General features: G+C 49.3%; 2 protein-coding genes across 3 annotated transcripts; one reads left to right on the top strand and one right to left on the bottom strand.

Annotated features, from left to right (window-relative positions):
* Window positions 1-226: 226 nt before the first annotated feature.
* On the bottom strand, window positions 227-16,573 carry USP5 (ubiquitin specific peptidase 5). 2 transcript variants are annotated; one of them, XM_068956904.1, is made up of 20 exons: window positions 16,246-16,573; window positions 14,622-14,747; window positions 14,235-14,301; window positions 10,588-10,721; window positions 10,132-10,277; window positions 9,602-9,786; window positions 8,924-9,018; window positions 8,190-8,383; window positions 7,960-8,031; window positions 6,537-6,618; window positions 6,189-6,314; window positions 5,575-5,728; window positions 5,001-5,175; window positions 3,426-3,514; window positions 3,091-3,213; window positions 2,338-2,481; window positions 2,033-2,178; window positions 1,793-1,946; window positions 1,047-1,131; window positions 227-855 (listed from the first exon to the last, which is right to left on the bottom strand). In XM_068956904.1, exons 1-20 carry the CDS (start codon window positions 16,351-16,353, stop codon window positions 762-764), a joined length of 2,499 nt encoding a protein of 832 aa, XP_068813005.1. In that variant the 5' UTR covers window positions 16,354-16,573; the 3' UTR covers window positions 227-761. The 2 variants fall into 2 exon arrangements, with proteins under 2 accessions (XP_068813005.1, XP_068812996.1); XM_068956895.1 differs by having other exon boundaries at window positions 3,022-3,213; window positions 16,246-16,546.
* A 335-nt stretch (window positions 16,574-16,908) lies between these two features.
* CDCA3 (cell division cycle associated 3) lies at window positions 16,909-19,733 on the top strand. Its single transcript, XM_068957046.1, has 5 exons — window positions 16,909-17,182; window positions 17,299-17,428; window positions 17,602-17,862; window positions 18,797-18,918; window positions 19,313-19,733. The coding sequence occupies exons 1-5, from the start codon at window positions 17,063-17,065 to the stop codon at window positions 19,451-19,453; spliced, it is 774 nt and encodes a 257-aa protein (XP_068813147.1). The 5' UTR covers window positions 16,909-17,062; the 3' UTR covers window positions 19,454-19,733.
* The last annotated feature ends 96 nt before the right edge of the window (window positions 19,734-19,829 follow it).

Raw genomic sequence — 19,829 nt, forward strand, 5'->3', positions numbered from 1 at the left:
AGGAGGAGGCAGAGTCACTGCTACAGCAGCATCAGTGGGCAACCAGACCAGGGAGCTAGCCACACAAGGTGCCTTTGCTACACAAGAGTAGCACAGGCCACTTTCATCCATAGGCAGGAGGACCACACCAGCACTATGTACCCTCTGCTCAAAGTACAGAAGAGCTCAGACCTACCTCAGCTCTTGGAGAACACCTAACAATACACAGAGCAGACAGAAACCAGGGGGGTATTTAGATTTTTATTTTATCCTTCGTGTATTTTGGCATGTAAAGGGCACACAAGGAGGGGGCATTGCTCATGGCCCATGCTGCTTCCTGCACTGCTTCCTCTCCTGGGAGGATGGGGATGAGAAGTCCCCCCATGATATACAAGCCACGCATACACACAAGCCCCTCCTCCTCTTCTAGACAACGAGGAGGTGGCATCATCCCACTAAGCAGCAAAGCACTAGGGCTGTGTGTGTCATGAGGTGGTGGGGATAGTGAGGACATTTCCTATAGAAACAGATATTCCCCCCTCCCCACCCCCCCAAACCCCGTTCACTCAGGTCCACGGGGGCTCCAGCCCCAGTGTATTAGTCAAAGAACTCTTGCCTCCACATTGCAGCGGTGGCACACACGGAGAGAGGCCATTAAAGGGAAGAGTAGGTAAAGAGCAGCAGGGGAGAGAAGGATGCTGCTCTTATCCTCACTGCCCTCCACCCCATCCCCCCATGCCTTCAGCCCATTTTCCCCCCTCCACACACAGCAAGAGGGTATTCTAGCTGGGGATCCGCTGATAGAAGTAGATGTAGCCCAGATCCTTGGGGGGCTTCTCAGAAGCACAGACTTTCTGGTCGTTGTAGATCACCCACCTGCAAGAGGCAGAAAGGAAGCTCAGGGACGCTGTTCTGTTGCTATGAGACTATCTGATTCTCCTTGCCTGCTCTCCTCCTCCTAATAGTTGCCATCCCCCTCCCCACAAGACCCCTGAAGAAACAGGGGAGGACAGTGATATAAAAGACCCTACCTTGGGGTCCCCTTATCCTATGAAAGTCCCTCTTACCTGCCATCTTTCTTGATGTGACAAACGTAGTGGCCACACATAGTGGAAGTGCCCATGTGGCTGATGAAGGCAAACAGCTGATATTCTTGAGGAGGGAAAAAGAGGAGTGATCAGGGAAAGAGGGAAGGCTTCATACCTGAAACACCCTATGTAAGGCCCTTTCCAGAGAAGAATTTCTGATGTGTGAGACCTGAAGGAAAGTCTGCTCTGTGACAATTTAGAAGTAGGCTCCTGTCAAGTTTGACTGTGAGGATTTGGTCTCAAGGACTGCAGGGAATAGGAGATGGCAACTCCTGTCCAACCTCACCTCTTCTAACTGCTTATCTGGCTCATGCACGCTGGATGGTTAATCAGGGATCCCTTTCTTCAAGGCACCTACCAGACAAGCAGCATTGGCATCAATTTTCCAAACAGACTGAAATTTAGGTTTTCAATGGGAGCCTGAAGAACAGAAAAGCCTCCAGAACTGGTTGGGAGAAAGCAGCACAGTCCTCCCCATCTTCAACTTGACAACACTTCCTCTGTCTCTCAGGAGAGCTCATTGTCTTCCAGATAACTCTCAGCCTGAAGGGTCTAGGCCGTACAGTGCCATCCCTCTCCTTTTCCTCCCTGCTCCCACCATTTCAGCAACCAAATCAACTTTGTGGAACCTGCTGCTAGAAGCTACAGGACTGGATGGATTAGGAAGGGTAAAGCCAGGCTGCGTTTGCACCCCAAAATCCACGTTCCTACTGCTTGGAACTCACTTCCAGGCCCATCGCGCACTTTAGGACCCACAGGGACAGATTCAGAGATGGACTCAGCTGCCGAGCGCCCCTCTGAGATATCCATAGCAGCTTCTGCATCAAGGTCATCAATATGACTAAAGATCCAATCCACAGCACGCTCCAGACTGTTGTTCTGGAAAGAAGAGCAGAATACTGTGAATTTGGGAATTCCTGTTCCCGATAATACCATTTCAGTTTGATGTCACCAAGGCCTCTCACCGTGGCTCTAAGTGCTTTCATAGCCTGGTCCCGGGAGAAGCCCATGGAGACAATAGTGGCCACACTGTCTTCTGAAGGAGGATCTGGGCAGGCAATAGTTGACCCTGGTCCACTGGATCCAGGGAGAACTAGAGGGTTAGCAAAGTCTGCAGTGGGAAACAGAACACAGCTCAGAGCAGTTAGATCTCTCTGATGGGGATATAGCCTGAGGTCCAAAGTACTTTAATTTTCCACTACTGTAGTGGGACAAGGCAGTACAATAACCTAGATGTAATAAGCTTGGTCATGGCCATGTGATCTCATACCTGGATCATCCATATGTGACATGACCCAGTTCATGGCAGCCTCAACCCCACTGTTCCCTGTGTAATACACAGCTTTGCGGCAGGCATCCATGGGAAAGCCCATCTCCACTAGCTGGATAATCACCGACTCATCCAACATGGGAGCTGTGGAAAGACAGAGATTAGAGCCACCCACTCCCACCCAGCCCTGCTTGCTCCATGTTGTGCGCAGTCTCATAAAAAATCCCCCAAACCACCATTGCCTGGCTTCATTTCACAGAAGTTCTGTCTCTCTGCTCTACTCATCCTTTATATTCTTTCTTTCTCTTCTGAAATGCACAGTCTCACACACAGGTACCCCAGAAGACAAAAGGATTCAGCTCATGAACTCAGAAGCACTGGCCCTACCTCCCACTGCGCTTTGTGAAAACAAAATACCTCTATCAGCTACGTCTTAAATAAACCCCAGCCCTGCCACCTGTAAATGCACTAGACATGCCACATCCCAGTCTTACGCAGTATGAGCTTCAACACATTCCCTTGCGTAACACCCTTGCATAACGGGCATGCAAGGGAGGCAGCTGGCATTCACTGACAGAGAGACAGGAAAAGACTGAGCAAGAGGAAACTGCTAGCACGGGAGACAAGACAAGGAGAGCAAGGAAGTGAGTCAGGCATCAGGAGAAGAGGAGGAGAATCACTAACATGTTGGAGAGGAGAAGTGAGGGGAGCAGAAGGAGTCGTCGTCCTCGTTGCCATAGAACCCCAGGCTACCTTTGGGCTCATCTGGTGTCACCAGTGGGGGCGCGATGTCTGGCATTTCTTCTTCTCCGTCCTGCAGCCCTGTTCCCTGCAGTGCAGAGATATCCAGCTCCTCTGGCATTTCAATGGAGACATCTGCAAGATACGTCATTGCTCAGCCTCCCCATAGGAGCAGACACCAAAGGACTTATTTGGGAGACCTAGAAACGCGAGTCACTAGAGATACAATACATGCTACGGACTGCTGCTTCTTGGGAGGTAGTTATTTTCCTCTTTCTAGTAACAACTACAGTGTCCATATATGATACGCACTACCTATATGCTCTGTAACTTCTTATCTTTCTTACCAAGCTTTTTGGGCACCCAATCCAGGCCAAAAGTGAATTTCTTGATTTGGATCACCAGATAATCTGGGAACGATGCAAATCGTGTTGTTCTGAAAAGACAGAAACATCACAGATAGTTTTTATACCTTGTCAGCAATGACTAAGGGCTTCTAGGTGATTCAAGAAAGCAGTGAGCAGGGCAGAGGCATGCCCTAAGGCAGGGATGCACATATCTGCAGAGCTGTGCAAGATTCTCCTGTGCTGAACATAAAGCTCCTCAAACAGAACAATTTTTAAAGCAGATGCTCTGACCAGATGAGTCTGAATGTAGCATTTGCAAAGCCTTGAGGGATGAGGAAAAACAGTGCATGCGCTCTATCTTCCAATCCTGTTTTTACAAGCCTCCTCAGATTTTAGTATTTTAATTAAAAGTCTAGTCCTTAAGGAATGTAGGAGAAATAACATCTTTTATTAGACCAACAGATACAGCTGGAGAGGCTGACAAGCTTTCAAGCACAAGAGCACTTCTTTGGATATGAAGCAGAAGCAGCAAATTTTAAGCTAACAACGGCTCTGAATTTGACTGAATGTAATTAAGTTAGACAATTTGAGAAAAAGGGTGTTTTGCATCTGTGAAGCAGAGGGCAATGTTTCTGAAGGGAGAAGCAATAGTGAGACAGGCAGATACTTATTATTAGTGTAATATTGAGGGATTGTGGGGGATAATTGTAACATACTGTAAAATGTATTAAGCAACAGTATATATTCAATGCTAGTTCTTAGGAAATGTTTGAACACAACTCATTTAAAAGCAAAACAAAACTGCTTCCCAATGTGATCGTGTTACTGACTTAATTTATAGTGGCTATTGCTTAATAGTAGAACATTTGTATGAAAAATACTTCCCTTTTTGTAGACTTACTGGGTTCTTTGAGGACAACTCTTTCATTATAGAAGTATAGTCAGCAGCATCATAGCAAGAAGCTGCTTAAGTTTGCAATCTTCTCACTACACCTTTGCACTGCTGCATGTGTTGCAGGCAGTGAGACAAGTTAAAGCTGCTTTTTAAGCTTTGATATTGGCATTTGAGTTAGCATTCTTTAAAATAACTGAAAGAATTTCTATCTCAGCGCTTTGGTTTCCAAAACTGATGCGTCTGTTACGCTCAGTGCTTTTGCTCAAACTTTGATAGCTAAAAACTTCCTTGAAGAGGTTCCAGAGACCAAGCAAGACCAGTGTTGCCATATTCTGTCAGCTACTGATTTTAAAGCTATATTTCAAATTTAGAACAAAAGCTGATCATTTTCTGGATTATTACTGTCTTTTCATGGCCCCGCAGCAACTGAAATCTAGTGGTAAGGATTTCACTAGCATTGCTGTTCTGCCCACTGTAATCCTTTGGAGGCAGACCCTCCAATACTGACAAGCTGATCTCCCCTCTCATTTACAAGGGTCCTTCAATGTCCTGTGGGTGCAGAATACAGAAGACTACAAAGCTTTGGTAACACTCCTTCCCCAAGCAACTAAACAAAGAGGTCCCAAAGGATGCAACCATACCCAGTTCATCATAGCCCATCTAGTCACCCATACACTCACTTGAGAGCCACAGACTTGGCCTGCAAGGCTGTGCTCCAGAAGTCATCCACCTGTTCTGGAGCTCCATAGGCCTCTAGGCAGGAGCTGAAAGGCACCTTGGCTCGCACCAGCTCAGGCAGCGGCTGCTTCTCCTCTTCTGCCTGCCGCTTCTTCTCCTCATATTCCAGTAGCTCGTCTAGGTAATAAAGGAGAGGAGTCAAAGACCACCTCCAGGTACTCATAAAGCACTTGGTGTAAGCAACACCCAGAAACAGAATAGGCCTATAGATACAAGCCCCAGAGAAAGGAGCATAAAGTAGACAATGTCTGCCAGTGAGTGCTCTTGTACTACTGCAGTCCTCTTTTGCTGTTAGATCATACACAGCTTAGGATGTAGGAAGGAAAGGCTCTGGAGAGACATCACTGTGTCATACCACCTCTGAGAAAACAGCCCAATCCCACAAGAAAAGCAGGTGGAGGATCTGGCTTCAGAAGTGGTAAAGGCAGTCCTTGAGGAAGTCCCTTTCTCATTTATGGAGTTCTGTAAGAAAAGGACAACGTTTGCCAGTGTTCTGGCCTTCTTCATGTTACTGACCTTTGTTGAGTGCAGCATCCATGGGTACGGGCAGCTGCATGATATAGTCCACACGCTGGGTATATTTCACCTTTTCTGTGGCCAGGCACTTCAGCTTCTCCTCCACCAGGAAACGGAAGACCTCATTAGGGTTCTCCGAGCTGCGGCAGTTCCTCTGAAGAGGGAAAGATTAAAATTATCAGAGGTGTAGCATCAGAATGGCAAAAATAAGTATCTACAGCAGCAGCAGTCCCACACCGGATCAGGCCAAACAGTATTCACTTCTGCACTGAGTCCACTGGAAAAGCTAGCAAGAAGGAAACTACAGCCAACCTCAGGAACCCATGCTACTTCTCCTCCTGAGGAAGACGATATAGGTCTCCAGCTGTGCCATTCACAAAAAAGATTCCCCCTGAGCAATCAGCCCTGAAGACACGGCTTGGCAGAAGGCAGCACTCTTCCTCTGCTCTCACAGATCCTGGCTGCTCCGTTTCACTGCGTTCTCTTCCTCTCTCTGCTCCAATTGCCAGCTTCTTACCTCCCCTCCCTGACTCCTGCTATCAGCGATAGCACTGAATGGGTAGGAATGGGGAGTTGGGATTTTCCAAGACTTGACAGACAGACTCAGCTATTACCTCCACCATGTTGATGAAGTGCAAAAAGAATTCCTGGGCATCTTGCTGTCGGTTGGTGGAGAATTCTGGGTGCCCCTTTCCAATGAGAGACTTAAACATGCGTGGAGCAATGCCATTTTGCACACCCTGGAAATAATAAGGCAGAAGAGGAAGGCGATCATAATTTGCCAAGCAAGCGTCCTGGCCTGTAACACACAACTCTTAGCCATGCTCTTCTTCAGGTGACAGGGCCCTGGACTGAGCCCCAGGACAGGTCTCCAGAAAGGGTTCTCCCTCCTTCCCCATCCAACACACACATACCTTGCTCACACACTCTCTCATCATGAGGATGCTGACTCTAAATCTCACCTTCTGATCTGGTTGTTGTTCCCCATCTGCGGAAGCTGGCTTTGAATACTCCCCAGAAAGTAGCCCATGGCCCAGTTTGGCTCTGGAATGATGAAGAAGTCAATGTTAGCATTAAAATGCCTTCTTCAATCCTGTATACGCCAGGAATCACATTGACCATCCAGTTTTAACACTGTGATGGACTGTCAGTCTCACAGAGATCAGCTTTCTTTGTAATGTCAGCTGAGATCATCTCATCTTGGTCTGCTGTCTCTGGTCCCAGGAGGTATCATCCACTTGAAAGTCACCAAGACTTTCAGGCACCAAGCTCAATCATTGCTTGTGCAGTGGGGAGAACATAAAGGAACAATATCCATTTTCTCACAGAAGGGCAGCCAGTGCAGAGCCATACAGCAACTAACAGCCAAACTATGTTGCAGCCTGACACGGGTAAAGTAGTGCTGTATCCAACTGCACAGGAGATAGCAGGGCACAGCGAAATTGCCTGAGGCAGTACTGCTGTGAGCAGACTGATCACATTTTCCCATGGGAAAGATTAAGGACTACTGCATGAGGCAGATAATGGACAACAGTGGACAACTCACTGATTTCTCCTATGCCCAGACCTTCCCACTATTCCAATTCATAACTACTGCAATCCATCACTGATGTCATTTGTCTGGACCATGCTGTACCAACTCACTCCTTTGCCCAGGCAAAAATCTTTCTGGCTGTCTCAACTCAATCCCCTCCTAAATGAGCATCTCATCCCAGGCTGGGCATTTCTCTGAAGTCAGAATCCTCCTCTGAACTCTCTTCCACAAATGCCACCCTCCATTCCTTCCCTCACAAACCTCCAAACACTGCTTTGCTGTGTCAGAGTAGATGTAGCAGAGAATCCATGCTTTTAAACTTAAACTCCCTCCCAAAGCTTATGCTTCTTCTTCTGTATATTGTCCTGTTTTTGCTTGCACAATAGCAGGAATAAGCATATCTCTTCAGGTATATATAAATTATCCACCAAGGCAGACTTGCCTAAACCTCTGTATTCCTTTGCTCTGAGCCATCTCCATCCACTGCAGAGACCAAGCACCTCTTTGCTGTTACAGATGAAACATGCCCACCAGGAATCCCCCCGTGGTAACAGACGGCACTGCACTCCCCACATAATACGTATAAGATCACGGCTAGGCCTCAGACATCTTTTAAGCCCCTCATGAGCACTGCAGTAAGTGCACTCTGTCCTCTCCATCTAGGGCATTCAGCTGAACCTTCTTGTCTTAGATCTTTACTGATCATAGAGGATCAGTGTCTCGGGTGACAGACACGGAGATAGAGAGGCAAGGCTTGAGGAAGAAACCTGCAACAAAGCACATTGTAGCAGCGCAGAGGGGACGCACCCAGGCAGCCTCAGCCTTCCTCCTCTCACCAAAACTCTACGTACACTTGTGTGCTGAAGTCCTGTGTGGGGTCCGAAGGTGCGCTTTGGAATATCTTCTCCAGTTTGTCCACGTACCTGCAAAGCAAATCAAGACAATCTAAGGGACGTATGGACTCATCTGGTAAAGACATAGTTCTGAGCTGGATTCCTACAACAGAAGATCCCAGCCCTAAGGGACCAGTAGATTCCAGTAGATCTCAGGCCAATGGAAAGAGGCAATTAAGCTCACTTACTTTCTCTGGAAGTCCGGGATACTGAACAGCACCTGCATCACAGAATTGAGGTAGCAACTGTTGCCCAGATTACGGATACCAGTGTACCCAGGCCCATAGAGGGGCTTAAGCTGCACTCCAGACTCTTGGATGAGCTCCCACTCCCCAATGCGCTGGTTCATATCAATTTCCAGTTCTGTCATGGTCTTGTCTGTCTGTGGAGGAGAGAGAACAGGAGAAAACCCTCAGAGAAGACCCAAAAGGATTATGCTGTAGAGAAACAGCTAAATGCATTCTGTTTGATTAGGATTTCTGTCTAAATTAGGAGAAGAGGAAGATAAAAGAATTGCTTTAAAATATTTGAACATCTGGGACAGAGAGACCCATTTATATGGCAGCAGGAGGAATGCTAAACATTACAGATGTCTTTCATGGAAGAAATCTGAACAATGCCCTAAAAAGGAGCATAGAAATCAGGCACCAACACTGAATCTAGCAAACAAAGCTAAGAGCCCGGGCAACTTCCTGCCTAGGGTACTGACACAGAACTCCAAGGGAATAAACATGAGGGACAGGAAAGAAGAGGCAAGGCAACTCTGTCTGATTAAAAAAGGGATTTCTTCATCAGGAATGGTGCCGCATAGCCATGGGATTGAATTTTAATGATGCTTAGGAATGTGAAAAGCTAGGCTCCTGCTAACAAATCTCAGGCTTGCTACTCTCCCTCTTCTGGTGCCTGCATAGGAACTCCTTACCTTCTGCATCTTAAGCATGTCAATCCCAAAGTGAGCAAGGTGTTCTGCCAGGTTGGGATCCAACACCATATCATCTTCATCGTAGGAGTAGACATCTATGAGGAACCAAGAGGAAGAGAATATTTACCTTGGCCTGTGATCTAAAATTCATTGCTGAATGGAGAGAACAGAGTGCTTAGAACCGGCAGTTTTGACAGACTGAACAGTTGGGTTTTCCTCTCCTTTCTCAGGAGAGTAGCACTACAGATAGAATATTGAGCCCCCAGAACATATGACAAGACTTTAAAAAACTTTGTCATTGATTAGGGTGCATCTACACCTGGAATGAGAAAAGTGGGTTACTGTGCCGTCTACTCTCTACTCCAGCTTTGAACACAAAATTCTTGGATAAATGTCTCACTACAGGAAAGTAGAAGGAAATCTCGATAACTATTCTAAGACCTTTCAAATTACAAAGGAGGGAAGAAGTAAGGCCAGGTTTTATCAGCCAGTTCTTTGCCTCCAACAAGAAGCAGGTCAGAGGGAGGAAGTTCAGGATCAGATGACATTGCATGTTCTAGATTATAACATGGGCAACACTAGCCTGATACCTGGATATCCTCCCTTGCTTTGTCAGAAACCAAAGTCAGCCCGAGTGGAGCCTGGCATCTATAACCCTCACGGGATCCCCCTTCTCACCAGCCCCATCAGGAGTAATCGTTCCCAGTTTCACAGCCAGTGGGTAGCCAGTTTCCCGGTAATGCTCAACCGCATGATTGTTGCCACCACTGCCATCAAAGTAGCGCCGACCACATAGGATGGCTCCGTCAGTCATGTTCAGCCACAGATTCTCTCTCATGTCGCACTTGCTGCACTTCCAGCCACTATTGACAAGGGGCCAAAAAAAAAAAAGAGCTGTTAGGGGGAAACCTTTGGGTTCTACCTCCTAAGCCCTCTGCAGTGCTGCTCACTAACCACAGTACGAGCAAAGGTTTCTGGGATCTCTTTCTTCTTTTACTCCAGAACACTGAACATCCTGAAATACCTTAGTCTATCCCTTCCCCTGAATTTTCTGATTTGCACAACCAGCCACACGGCAAAGCCCCACAAAAGAAATTTCATCTTCTGCTGGAGCATCGTTCCCATTGCAGACACAGGACACAAGACGACAGTGATCAGGGTAGGTCGGAAATACAGAGAAATACAGTTAGCTTCAATGCTATGCTCACCATGGTGGGATGCGGATGTCGTTCTGAAGTTGATGCAGGGAAAAAGCATGTTTGGAAATACGGCGAACCTCCCCATCCCAGGCCTGCACCTCCTGCTTCCGTGAGGCTGAATCTGCTGTCAGGATGGCCTCAACTGCACTGGCAATCTGGAATTAGGACAGCAGGAAAAAGAATAAAGGGCACAAGAAAAGAAGTTCCCAGTTCCCAGTGCCACAACACTCCATATTTAGGGTCGATCTGCATGTCAGTTGCATTAAGGCACTGTTCAGGAGCCTCAGTCAAAGGCCAGGACTCTGTAATATAAAGCACTGTATAAGTGCAGAATACTACTACTTACTCCAGGCTGGGACTTCACAGCAGCTCTGCAGGATCCCTTTTACAGGACAATGGTTCTTTCTCTGTAATGGTGCATTTCCTCCCTACCAACAGAAAACACAACCGTCCACCCAAACATACCCTGTCTCTGACCATGTCTGGTAGTCCCTCCAGACCATCACGAGGAATATCCAGATGCTCTGGGAAAATTACTATTTTTACATCTTCATCATATTCAAACTTTTCCTCTGTGATGTCAAATCCACCTTCTACACCTACAGGAAGACAAAGCATTGTAGTAAAAGGTCAAACCAAACAGCTTGCAAGTCTTCTTTGCCCACAGACTACAAGAAATAAGACACTATGACTAAAACAAAGCTCTAGATCAATGATCCACAATCTTTCTTTAGCTTCTGAATCCTAAAGTTTCTGCTGGATGCATGGAGTTCCACAGGAGTTAATACCAGCCTAGTGACAATAGGCTTGCTTTCCCCAGCTATTTTTCATAGGTCCTTAGAAGGAATCTCCAGACCCTGACTACAATCACAAAAAAGACAACCTGTTTTAGAGTGACAATGGCAAGAACAGAGTGATGATAAGGCATTGCTGCTTGTCCTTCACAACATATCCAGGATGACGAATGGAGACGTGCATGAAGAAATCATCTTCAAACCCGTAGCGGGTAGGCCTAGTCTACCAGCATCTTTCAAGACGCTGCCTTTTCTTCTCTTCCTTCCAGAAAGGACAGTTTAGAGTCCAGAACTCAAACAAAGACAACTAGGAGTGCTTAGTCATCTCCAGAGTTACAGAAAAAGTATTTGGAAAGGCATAGTACTTAGTAGTTTCTCCTGCTGACCTAGCTTTGCCTTCGAAAAGTTGACAAAGACATGGGAGTTCCCCACAAAATGGGATATTTGCCAGTTGCCATAAGTCATGCTGGACAGTCACTGAAAAGTAACAGCAGCATTGGAAGGAACAGTTTCTGATTTATGGAGGTACTTAGAAAGCAAATAGTTTTTGAAAACATCATCTTGGCCTTTCCTGTTCTCCAAGAATTCACACCCCACATTCTAGAAAGAAATAGGGCAGAAGGCCTTTGCTTATTAGCAGCCTTGGTGTCCTTTGTTTTTTTGGTACTAAATTTTCCTTATTTCTTTAGAAATGGCACGCTGTGGCTGCAGCATATCTCTGAAGGCAATACGAGTCTTTGCTGTAACAGTTGATTACCTCTGGCTCAAGAAGCCTGCACGTGCTGCAGTTGTTCTGAAAACTATTACTGTATTTGTTTAAAACACTGTTGTGAGAACCAGGTATTTTTGTCAACATCTCCTGCAATTCTCCCCTCAAATAGCAATAATTTCAGGCTATGCACAAGATGCCATGTAGCAGTGGAGATGCTGCAAGCCTGAGTGATTTTAGAAATACCTGAAAACAGTTGCTAGCATCGTTTGAGAGGTCATCCTGCAACAACATGCCCAAATAACCCTTTCCTGTGCCTCTCCAGCACATCCCAGAGTGATCTCCTGTCATCACTTCAGAGAGTTCAGCAATAAGCAATCCCTCAGGATACTAGACAATTCCTGAACTCTACATAAACAAAAATAGACTGCTGAAGATTCTTCTTTTAGGAAGCCTTGCCAGCAGGTCGAGGGAGGTGCTCCTCCCCCTCTACTCAGCCCTGGGGAGGCCACGCCTGGAGTACTGTGTCCAGTTCTGGGCTCCCCAGTCAGTACAAGAGAGACATGGAGCTCCTGGAGAGAGTCCAGCAGAGGGCTACAAAGATGCTGAGGGGACTGGAGCATCTCTCCTCTGAAGAAAGGCTGAGAGAGCTGGGACTGTTCAACCTGGAGAAGAGAAGACTGAGGGGGGATCTGATCAATGAGTACAAGTATCTGAAGGGAGGGTGTCGAGAGGATGGGGCCAGACTCTTCTCAGTGCTGCCCAGCGACAGGACAAGAGGCAACGGGCACAAACTGAAAGACAGGAAGTTCCGTCTGAACATGAGGAAAAACTTTCCTGTGAGGGTGACAGAGCACTGGACCAGGTTGCCCAGAGAGGTTGTGGCGTCTCCTTCTCTGGAGATATGCTGAAGCCACCTGGGACACAGTCCCAGGCAACGTGCTCTAGGTGACCCTGCTTGAGCAGGGAGGTCGGACTAGATGATCTTTAAAGGTCCCTTCCAACCTTAACCATTCTATGAAGTCCCCTAGCGTTGTTAGGTGAACCTCCTGAAGTTCCAAATGAGAAAGAGGGTCTTCAGCTGGTAGACCTTCTCCTTCCCTTCTTCCCCATATACATTCAATAGCTTGTCATGAGGTCCCTGCCTCCCTCCCCACTGCTGTATCTAAATATAATAAATTCCAAAAAAGACATTCAACCAACAGGCTGGCATGGAAGGCAAGCACTGAAGTTTCTTTTCCATGGAGGGGGGAGCTGAGGTGCAGAGAGATCAAAGGATAGATTCCGAAGTCAGTGACACTTTGCTCTGAAATCTCTCCAATACTTCTGCAAATCTTCCATGTTGGGATTAGTCCACCATCGCAGTTAGGCTAAAAGAAGTGGGGGGGGAATTCTCTCCTGGATTTGAAATCATTGACTCAACCACTAGTTGCTTTCTTTTATTCTTTCCTGCTCCATTCACACCACTAAAATGTTATCACAGGAAGCTATTTGCTGACTTAGTGAGAACAGTTGTTTTGGGACTTTGTAGAATTGAGGATGCAGAAGTAACTCATAATGCAGACTGGGCCTAATCTCTGCAAAGGTAGCACAATCACATAAATGCATTGACAACCTGAAGAAATGGAGATTCTAGTCTCATCTTTGCTAGAAGTGACCTTTGGGAGCCTATGCAACCCACTATGGAAAGGACGAGCGGTTGATACTCTTAATATTGGTTTTTGTGCTCTGGCAGCGCTGCAGTCACCCGTATTCTGCTACACAGTGGTACAGCTGGTGAAAAAGTGAGCAAGAAGCCAGACCAGCTAGGTACAGGTTCTTCATTTCCCTCTAGTGGTCAGCCTCCAGAAAGGCCAAGAACCTGCTACTGCTAAAGATGTTCCCGCCCTCTGCTTCATAGGTCTCCATAACGGTTCAGAAGGTGCTAGCTGAAACCTACTGCAAATGAGCAACATCTTCACTGATTCCCACAACAGTTTGTTTCAGTTTGTGCAAAACAGTAATGGAACACCAGCATTGCCATTCCAAAAAAAGACTTGCTTTTAGTATTTTAATGCTTAGATATACTTCCTCCAGTATCAGGCTTCACATTTTCAAAGAATTATGTTACTATGTTAGCCTGTTTGAAGCTAGCCGAAAATGTTAATACAGCAATTCCAGTATTTCTTCCCCTTATATATAAAAACCACTAGTTCAATTTCTGAAAAGTTTAAAAAATAATTTGCTTTATTGGAAACCTCTCCATTTTCTCAAACTCACTTCAGCTCCACAATGGACACAGCTTTATCAAGCAACATCCCCACACTGGATATACCCATGCCAAACTGAGTCAGGCACGTTAAAGGAGGATGTAAAACATATTTATCTGCAGAAACCAAGATGCGGCATATGTTCTTCGAACATAGAACAAAACTACCACCTCAATAACTGTTTTGCAATAACTGACCTCCTAAGACACACTAGAAAATATTGTTTGAATTAGACTGGGGCTACTAGCCTCAACTAGGCTAGGAAAAGAAAAGCAAGAGAGACATACCACAAGGCAAGGAAGCTCCAAAGGACTGGCCCTAAACAACAAGGACTACAGAGTATCAGAAATGCTTTCTTACCAATAGCCAAGCGAGTTGGTTTCTTCCTTGGGGGATCTCCAGCACTGGAGTTGGTATCTTCTTCCTTCTATTTCAGAGAGAAAAAATAGGAAAATAGAGTTATGGGGACAGGCACGCTGTGGAAAGACTTCAGGATAGAACTTAAGCTTCTGTGCAAATGGAAAGAGGGCCGAGAGAAATAGGTTGGGCAATCCATACAATAATTGAAAAATAGTAATGCTGAAGAATTGAGATTCACCAAGAAAAACATCAGTTACATTTGAGAGGATAGAAAACCCTACATACTATCAAACTCGTCCTGAAACTGAGAGGTGAGATCTGTCTCTATGTTCCTTCAAATATATTTTTCAGTACCACCTTTTTTTTTTCTTTTTTTTTTTTTTTTACCGGTTTACGTGTTCTTTTGAGGTGCAGATAGACTCGCTGGCCTGTTTTCTGATAGTGCTTTTCCACATACTGCTTCCCAAAGCCCAGGAACGTGTTCATGCAAATATACAAGCCACCATCTGACTCCTGGAAAGACCGAGAGAAAAAGTGGTAAAGAATGCCATTCCAACTGTTAGGATAAGCACAAACTCACCTCTAGGAATACTATTCATTATTCATTAACTCCATTAAATAAGGGCTACAGTTTACATGAGCCTCTTTGTAGCTAGCCTGAAATAAACTGTCAAGCCCTAGCCCAGCTGTCCCAGAAGAATAAGTGCTCCTATCAACATAATGAATTTGAAAACCTACTTGCCCACTGATGTATGGCAGGATGCTACTGAATCAGGCCACACTGAGTGAGATTCCCGAGGAGCTTATCTTCTTGTAAAAAGTCCATAGCTTACTTAGTTCACGTGTTCAGAGCATGGTACAATCTTTACCAACAGAACTGTGTCACCCTGTCCGAAAGCCTAACTCCAGGTGTCATGCAGGACTTTGCCAAACTACAGCACAAAGGAGGTTAACAGATAACTTTTAATCTTTACTGCTGCTTCCCAAAGCTTGTGGTTAGCCCTGAAATAGACACGGAGCGAGTCCACCCCACCCCACGAGCACCTAGAAAACTCCACGTGCGTTCCATACAGATACTATTTTTAAAACAAAGAGAGGAGGGACCCAAATATAGAGACTGACCAAGAGGGAAAACACTATGGAACTTCCAGCTTGTTTCCCACCATCAGACAGCTAAGACAGAGCGGGGAGCATGCAGTCAGGCCTTGTCGCTAGGCTCGGGGAGGGAGAGGGTGAGGGCCAGACTTTTGCACCCCGTTTCCTTGAAGGACCTGCATCCTCCGACAGCGGTGTTTCTCTGGTGCTGGTGGGCCGGGCACAGCCCCAAGGGACACCAGTGCGGGAGGCCGAGGTGGGAGACTCACTCCGTGCAGCCCGGGCCACCCTCCTCCACCCCCGGGCCGCTTAGGCCGAGCAAAGCGAGGGAGGGGCAGGGATGCCAGCTGGAAAAGGGACCACTGCCATCTTAATGACACAGCACCGACCTGTCCCCAGGCTGCCGGGCCGGGCCAGGCCAGGCCAGGCCAGGCGGTGGGGCTGATGGGCGACGGGGGCTGCTCGAAGCCGGGCAAGACGGACCCCCGCCCCGCCTCGCCCACCAGCGCCGCTGGCCGGGCCCGGCTCTGGGGCATGCCCGCGCCCCCTCTTCCCCACGCAGAACTACATGCCCCGGCATGCCCCGCGCGACAGCGGGGGAGGGGGGTCGCTCCCCAGGTGCGCGGGGCGGGCGGCGCCGCCGCCCAGCGGGGTGAACCACCTGCCCACGCCCGCCTCGGCGCCAGAACTACAGCCCCCAGCGCGCCGCGGCTCGGAGGAGCGCGGCCCGCTGGGTGCTGTAGTCCCCACGGCCACGCGCTCCACCCCGGCGCACGCGGCTCCGGCCGCCAGGGAACCACAAGTCCCAGGGCGCCCCGCGCCGGAGGTACCCGGGTGCCTGGGTGGGCTGGGGCGCGGGAGCGAGGCGGAGGGCAGCCCAGGCGGGCGGTGCGGGCCGGCCTCGGGCCGCACTTACCGGTGTGTCAAAGGAAAAGGCGCATTCATCCTTGTGGACCCGGTCACCGGCCTTGGGCACCCGGATGGACGGCAACACCGAGAGCAGCGCCTCACTCAGCTCCGCCATGACAGCGGCTCACTGCAGCCCCGCCCGCAGCCCCACCCTAACCAATCAGAGGCCCGCCTAGTCAGGCGGCCTCTGGCCAATCCCGTGCCGCATAGGCACAGCCGCGGAGAGGCTGAGCGGCGAGGACGACGCCCTCCTGCAGCGCCGACCGACCGGCTCGCCCAATGGCAGCCGTCCTCCCACAGTTACGGACAGCCGCCTGGACCAGCCGCGCCGACGTGCCGGGCGCCTCAGCCAATAGCATCGCAGAGCGGGGAGGGGGCGGGGAATCCCTTGAAGATTGACACCCGGCGGATGAATTCTGACCATCGCTTCCACAGAGCTGGCCAATAGAGGCACGGGGGGAGTCAACCTGCCTCGGCCGACTTCAAGCCTCAGGAGCCTTCCTGAACCGCCCAATCAGCTTGGAGGTCTCTTAATTCTCCAGCGAATGGCGAGCGGCGCGCGAGGCGGGGCGACGTGCCAGATCGGTCGCTGTAGAAACGCCCCGGCGCCTCGCTGCGGGGCGGCACCCTCGGCAGATTGGCGGTGGGGCTGGCCAACGAGAGGGCTCGGGGAGGCGGGCCGCGACAGCCCTCCTCCGGGGCGGGGGCCAATGGGGCGGGGGCCGGCCGCAGCGCGGGAGATTTGAATCGCGGCTGCCGCACCGGCTAGCGGCTGCCGCCTGCTTGGGCGGGAGCGCCGGCCCGGCTGAGGCGGCACCGCGGCCATGGGGGCCTCCGAAAGCTGCCCCGCTACTCCCGCCTCCGGTCCCCTCCTCAACAAGCACCTGGCGCACGTCAGTGACCCCCGCTCCCCCAGCGCCGGCATCCTGCGGACCCCTATTGAGGTACAGGTGGTTCCCTGGGCCGCGCGGGACCCCCCTCGGAGGGCCTACCCCGTCCCGCCGGCGGGGACCGGCGCTGCTTCCGCCCGCCCTGCGTCAAGCTCCTGCCGTCTCCGCAGGTGGTGAGCTCCCCCGGGGGCACCCCCGTGCCCGGCCCCGCGGAGCCGCCAGCAGGGACCGGCCGGGACCGAGACCCTCGCTCGCCGACGCCGGGCATCTCCCGCACGCCCATGAAGGCCGTGCTGTGCGGTGAGTTGCGCTGCCCGCCGGGCCTCCGCGCCGAGGCGGCAGGCGCCCCCCACCGCCTTCCTGTGTAGTCGGACCGGGCCGGCGCGGGGGCCCCGGCGGCCAGTGAGGGAGGGCTGCCCGGCCGGTGCGGCGGCTCACACTTCCCCCCCGCCTTTCCCTTCCCTCCCGCCCAGACAGCGTGGACTGCCTGGTGAAGCAGCTCAGCGAGGCCTTCGGGGCTGAGGCTGCGGCCTCCGAGGCGGCGCCGACGGGAGTGGCGTGCCCGCCCGAGGAGGTGACTGCGGGGGAGCCTGCCCCGCTCAGCACCGCGGCCGAGGCTGCCCGGCAGGCGACCGCCGCGGCTGGGCAAGAGACAGAGCGACTGCCTTCTCCCAGCGCCGGCAGTGAGGCTGCCGTGAGGCTGGCTCGCCTTGCCGGGCCCCCTTTCTCTGCGGGTAAGTACTGTGTCCTCGAGGTCTCCTGCAGGGGTGACTGGAGGCAGAGATCCCCAGTGAAATACGGGGGACACCTGAGTGTGTAGGGTTGAAAGACAAATCGCAGAGGAGCCCTTCTCAAAGGCTGCAGGGAGGGAACTGGTCTCATATTGGAGAAACACCTTCCAACTCCTTACAGGGAGCCTGCTTAGATCTTATTGCATGAGGGCAGGTTAGCCCTGCAGCTTTCAGTGCCCTTTAAGTTTATAAGCAGGCTTTAAATATTGGGAACGTACTTGCCATAAATTGGAGGACTGGCCTCTACTGTGCTTGGTGTGGCATGTAACGCACCTAAGGCTTTGTTGGCCTGGAGAACTGCTGAGCTCCAATTAAAGCATTCGGAGCACTGACCTATTCCCATCTCTGACGTGTACCTTCTCTAGACCCACCTGGCTTGCTTCTTTACAGAAACTTTATCCATTCTTCCCATTTCAGCAGTTTCTCACTGTCTCAGATAGCCTTTCCTTGAGGGTCTGTAGCTGGTGGATTGGAGGCCCCTTTGGGGCCTTTTATCTGACTAGTTTCTATCAGGAATCAAACTGCTCAGTGTGTGAACAAAATAAGAGAAACAAACAGAGGAGCTTGTATGGCTACATACAAAAAAAAATCTGAGGTAGGCTTTTCATTGTGGAGACCTATTGAAAGGGATCCTGCAGTTTCCTCTTTGAGGAAGAGCTGAGGAGGGAAGACAGGAAGTACATCCAAGTGTTAAAAGTGAGCAGTGATGAGTCTTTAATATAGATCATGATGCAGAAAACTGTGCTGATCATTTACCTGGGTGTCCTTGGGTAACATTCTTTTCTGTGCAGGCAAGTAGACTAGAACATAAAGCCAGGGAGAACTTAAAATCCAACAGTCTCTAGACTCGCAGTGACTTGCTTTTTTTGCTCTCTAGGAAGCAAGCCCATAAGACGCAAGACTAGCAACAAAATCATGGCAACATCTGGTGGAACTGGGCGCTCTCCCCTCAGCATCCTACAGGATGATAATTCCCCCAGTGCTCTTGTGCCTCGTCAGGTAAAGCTTAATGAGGAATAGTGTGGGAGGGGAATGAGCGGAAATAAAGAATCCTTCCGTTCCAAACTGGAGCCCTACGGAATATGGGAGCTGGAGTCTACCAGGCCTGTAGAACCTGGTAACTTCATAAGTACTTTTCTGTGAGTCACCCTTATATTTGCCCCTAGATCCCTCAATCTGGTTCAATGCTTGCATCTTCTACCTTTTTGTGTTATTTCTCTTTTCAGTGCGTCCTTTCTTCTAGGGCTCTGGAAGAAATCCATCACTCTATTAGACATTGTCATAGGAGAGCCAAAGCTAAATGGCCTGAAAATTGGTTACATTTTCTACTGAAAATTAATGGACAAACTCTCAATTAACTTGGGTTTTAAACTTGGTTGCTTTTCTTCTCTAGGGTAAGAGGCATGCACTGGGGGAAACACTTGGGGAGAGGAAGGAAGTGACAGTGGATCTGAACAGGAGCCTCAAATCTGGGAGCTGTACCTGGAGTGACTTGAACAAAGAGAACCAGCAGTGTCCTTTTGTGGAGAACTAGATCTCCTTTCCCTGGAGCTTGCTACAATTCTCTTCTACATTTTGAGTCTCTTAGGTGCGAGGAAATCCTGCCATAGACTGAAACTCCAGACTTACAGTCACTTCTTGCATTTCCCCCTTTTGGGAAGGAGGTACTCTCTCTCTCTCTGTCTCTCTCCCTCCCCTAGCATTGTGTGTCTCATGTACAGTGCTGACTTTGGTTCTTCTACTTATGTCAGTTGTATTGACTCACTATATGGTTCTGATCTGTATATATAAAAAAGAAAACAAAACAACAGAAACCCTTTGATTATATGTCCTGTTAGGACAGTAGGAGTACACTCCTTCCCCCATGCACTCTCTCTGGAGACAAAACTTGGAAACAAATAATTTAGTCT

The sequence above is a fragment of the Struthio camelus genome, chromosome 1 (assembly GCF_040807025.1).
Source record: "Struthio camelus isolate bStrCam1 chromosome 1, bStrCam1.hap1, whole genome shotgun sequence".
NCBI classification, from domain to species: Eukaryota; Metazoa; Chordata; class Aves; order Struthioniformes; family Struthionidae; genus Struthio; species Struthio camelus.

Excerpts from the sequence above, each read along its gene's own strand:
- USP5 (XM_068956895.1), bottom strand. The coding sequence starts at position 16,353 with ATGGCGGAGCTGAGTGAGGCGCTGCTCTCGGTGTTGCCGTCCATCCGG. Across the intron at positions 14,748-16,245 it reads CCTTTTCCTTTGACACACCG|GAGTCAGATGGTGGCTTGTA; the intron begins GTAAGTGCGGCC and ends CGGTCTTTCCAG. Across the intron at positions 14,302-14,621 it reads TCAAAAGAACACGTAAACCG|AAGGAAGAAGATACCAACTC; the intron begins GTAAAAAAAAAA and ends TCTCTGAAATAG.
- CDCA3 (XM_068957046.1), top strand. The coding sequence starts at position 17,063 with ATGGGGGCCTCCGAAAGCTGCCCCGCTACTCCCGCCTCCGGTCCCCTC. Across the intron at positions 17,183-17,298 it reads TCCTGCGGACCCCTATTGAG|GTGGTGAGCTCCCCCGGGGG; the intron begins GTACAGGTGGTT and ends CCGTCTCCGCAG. Across the intron at positions 18,919-19,312 it reads GTGCTCTTGTGCCTCGTCAG|GGTAAGAGGCATGCACTGGG; the intron begins GTAAAGCTTAAT and ends TTTCTTCTCTAG.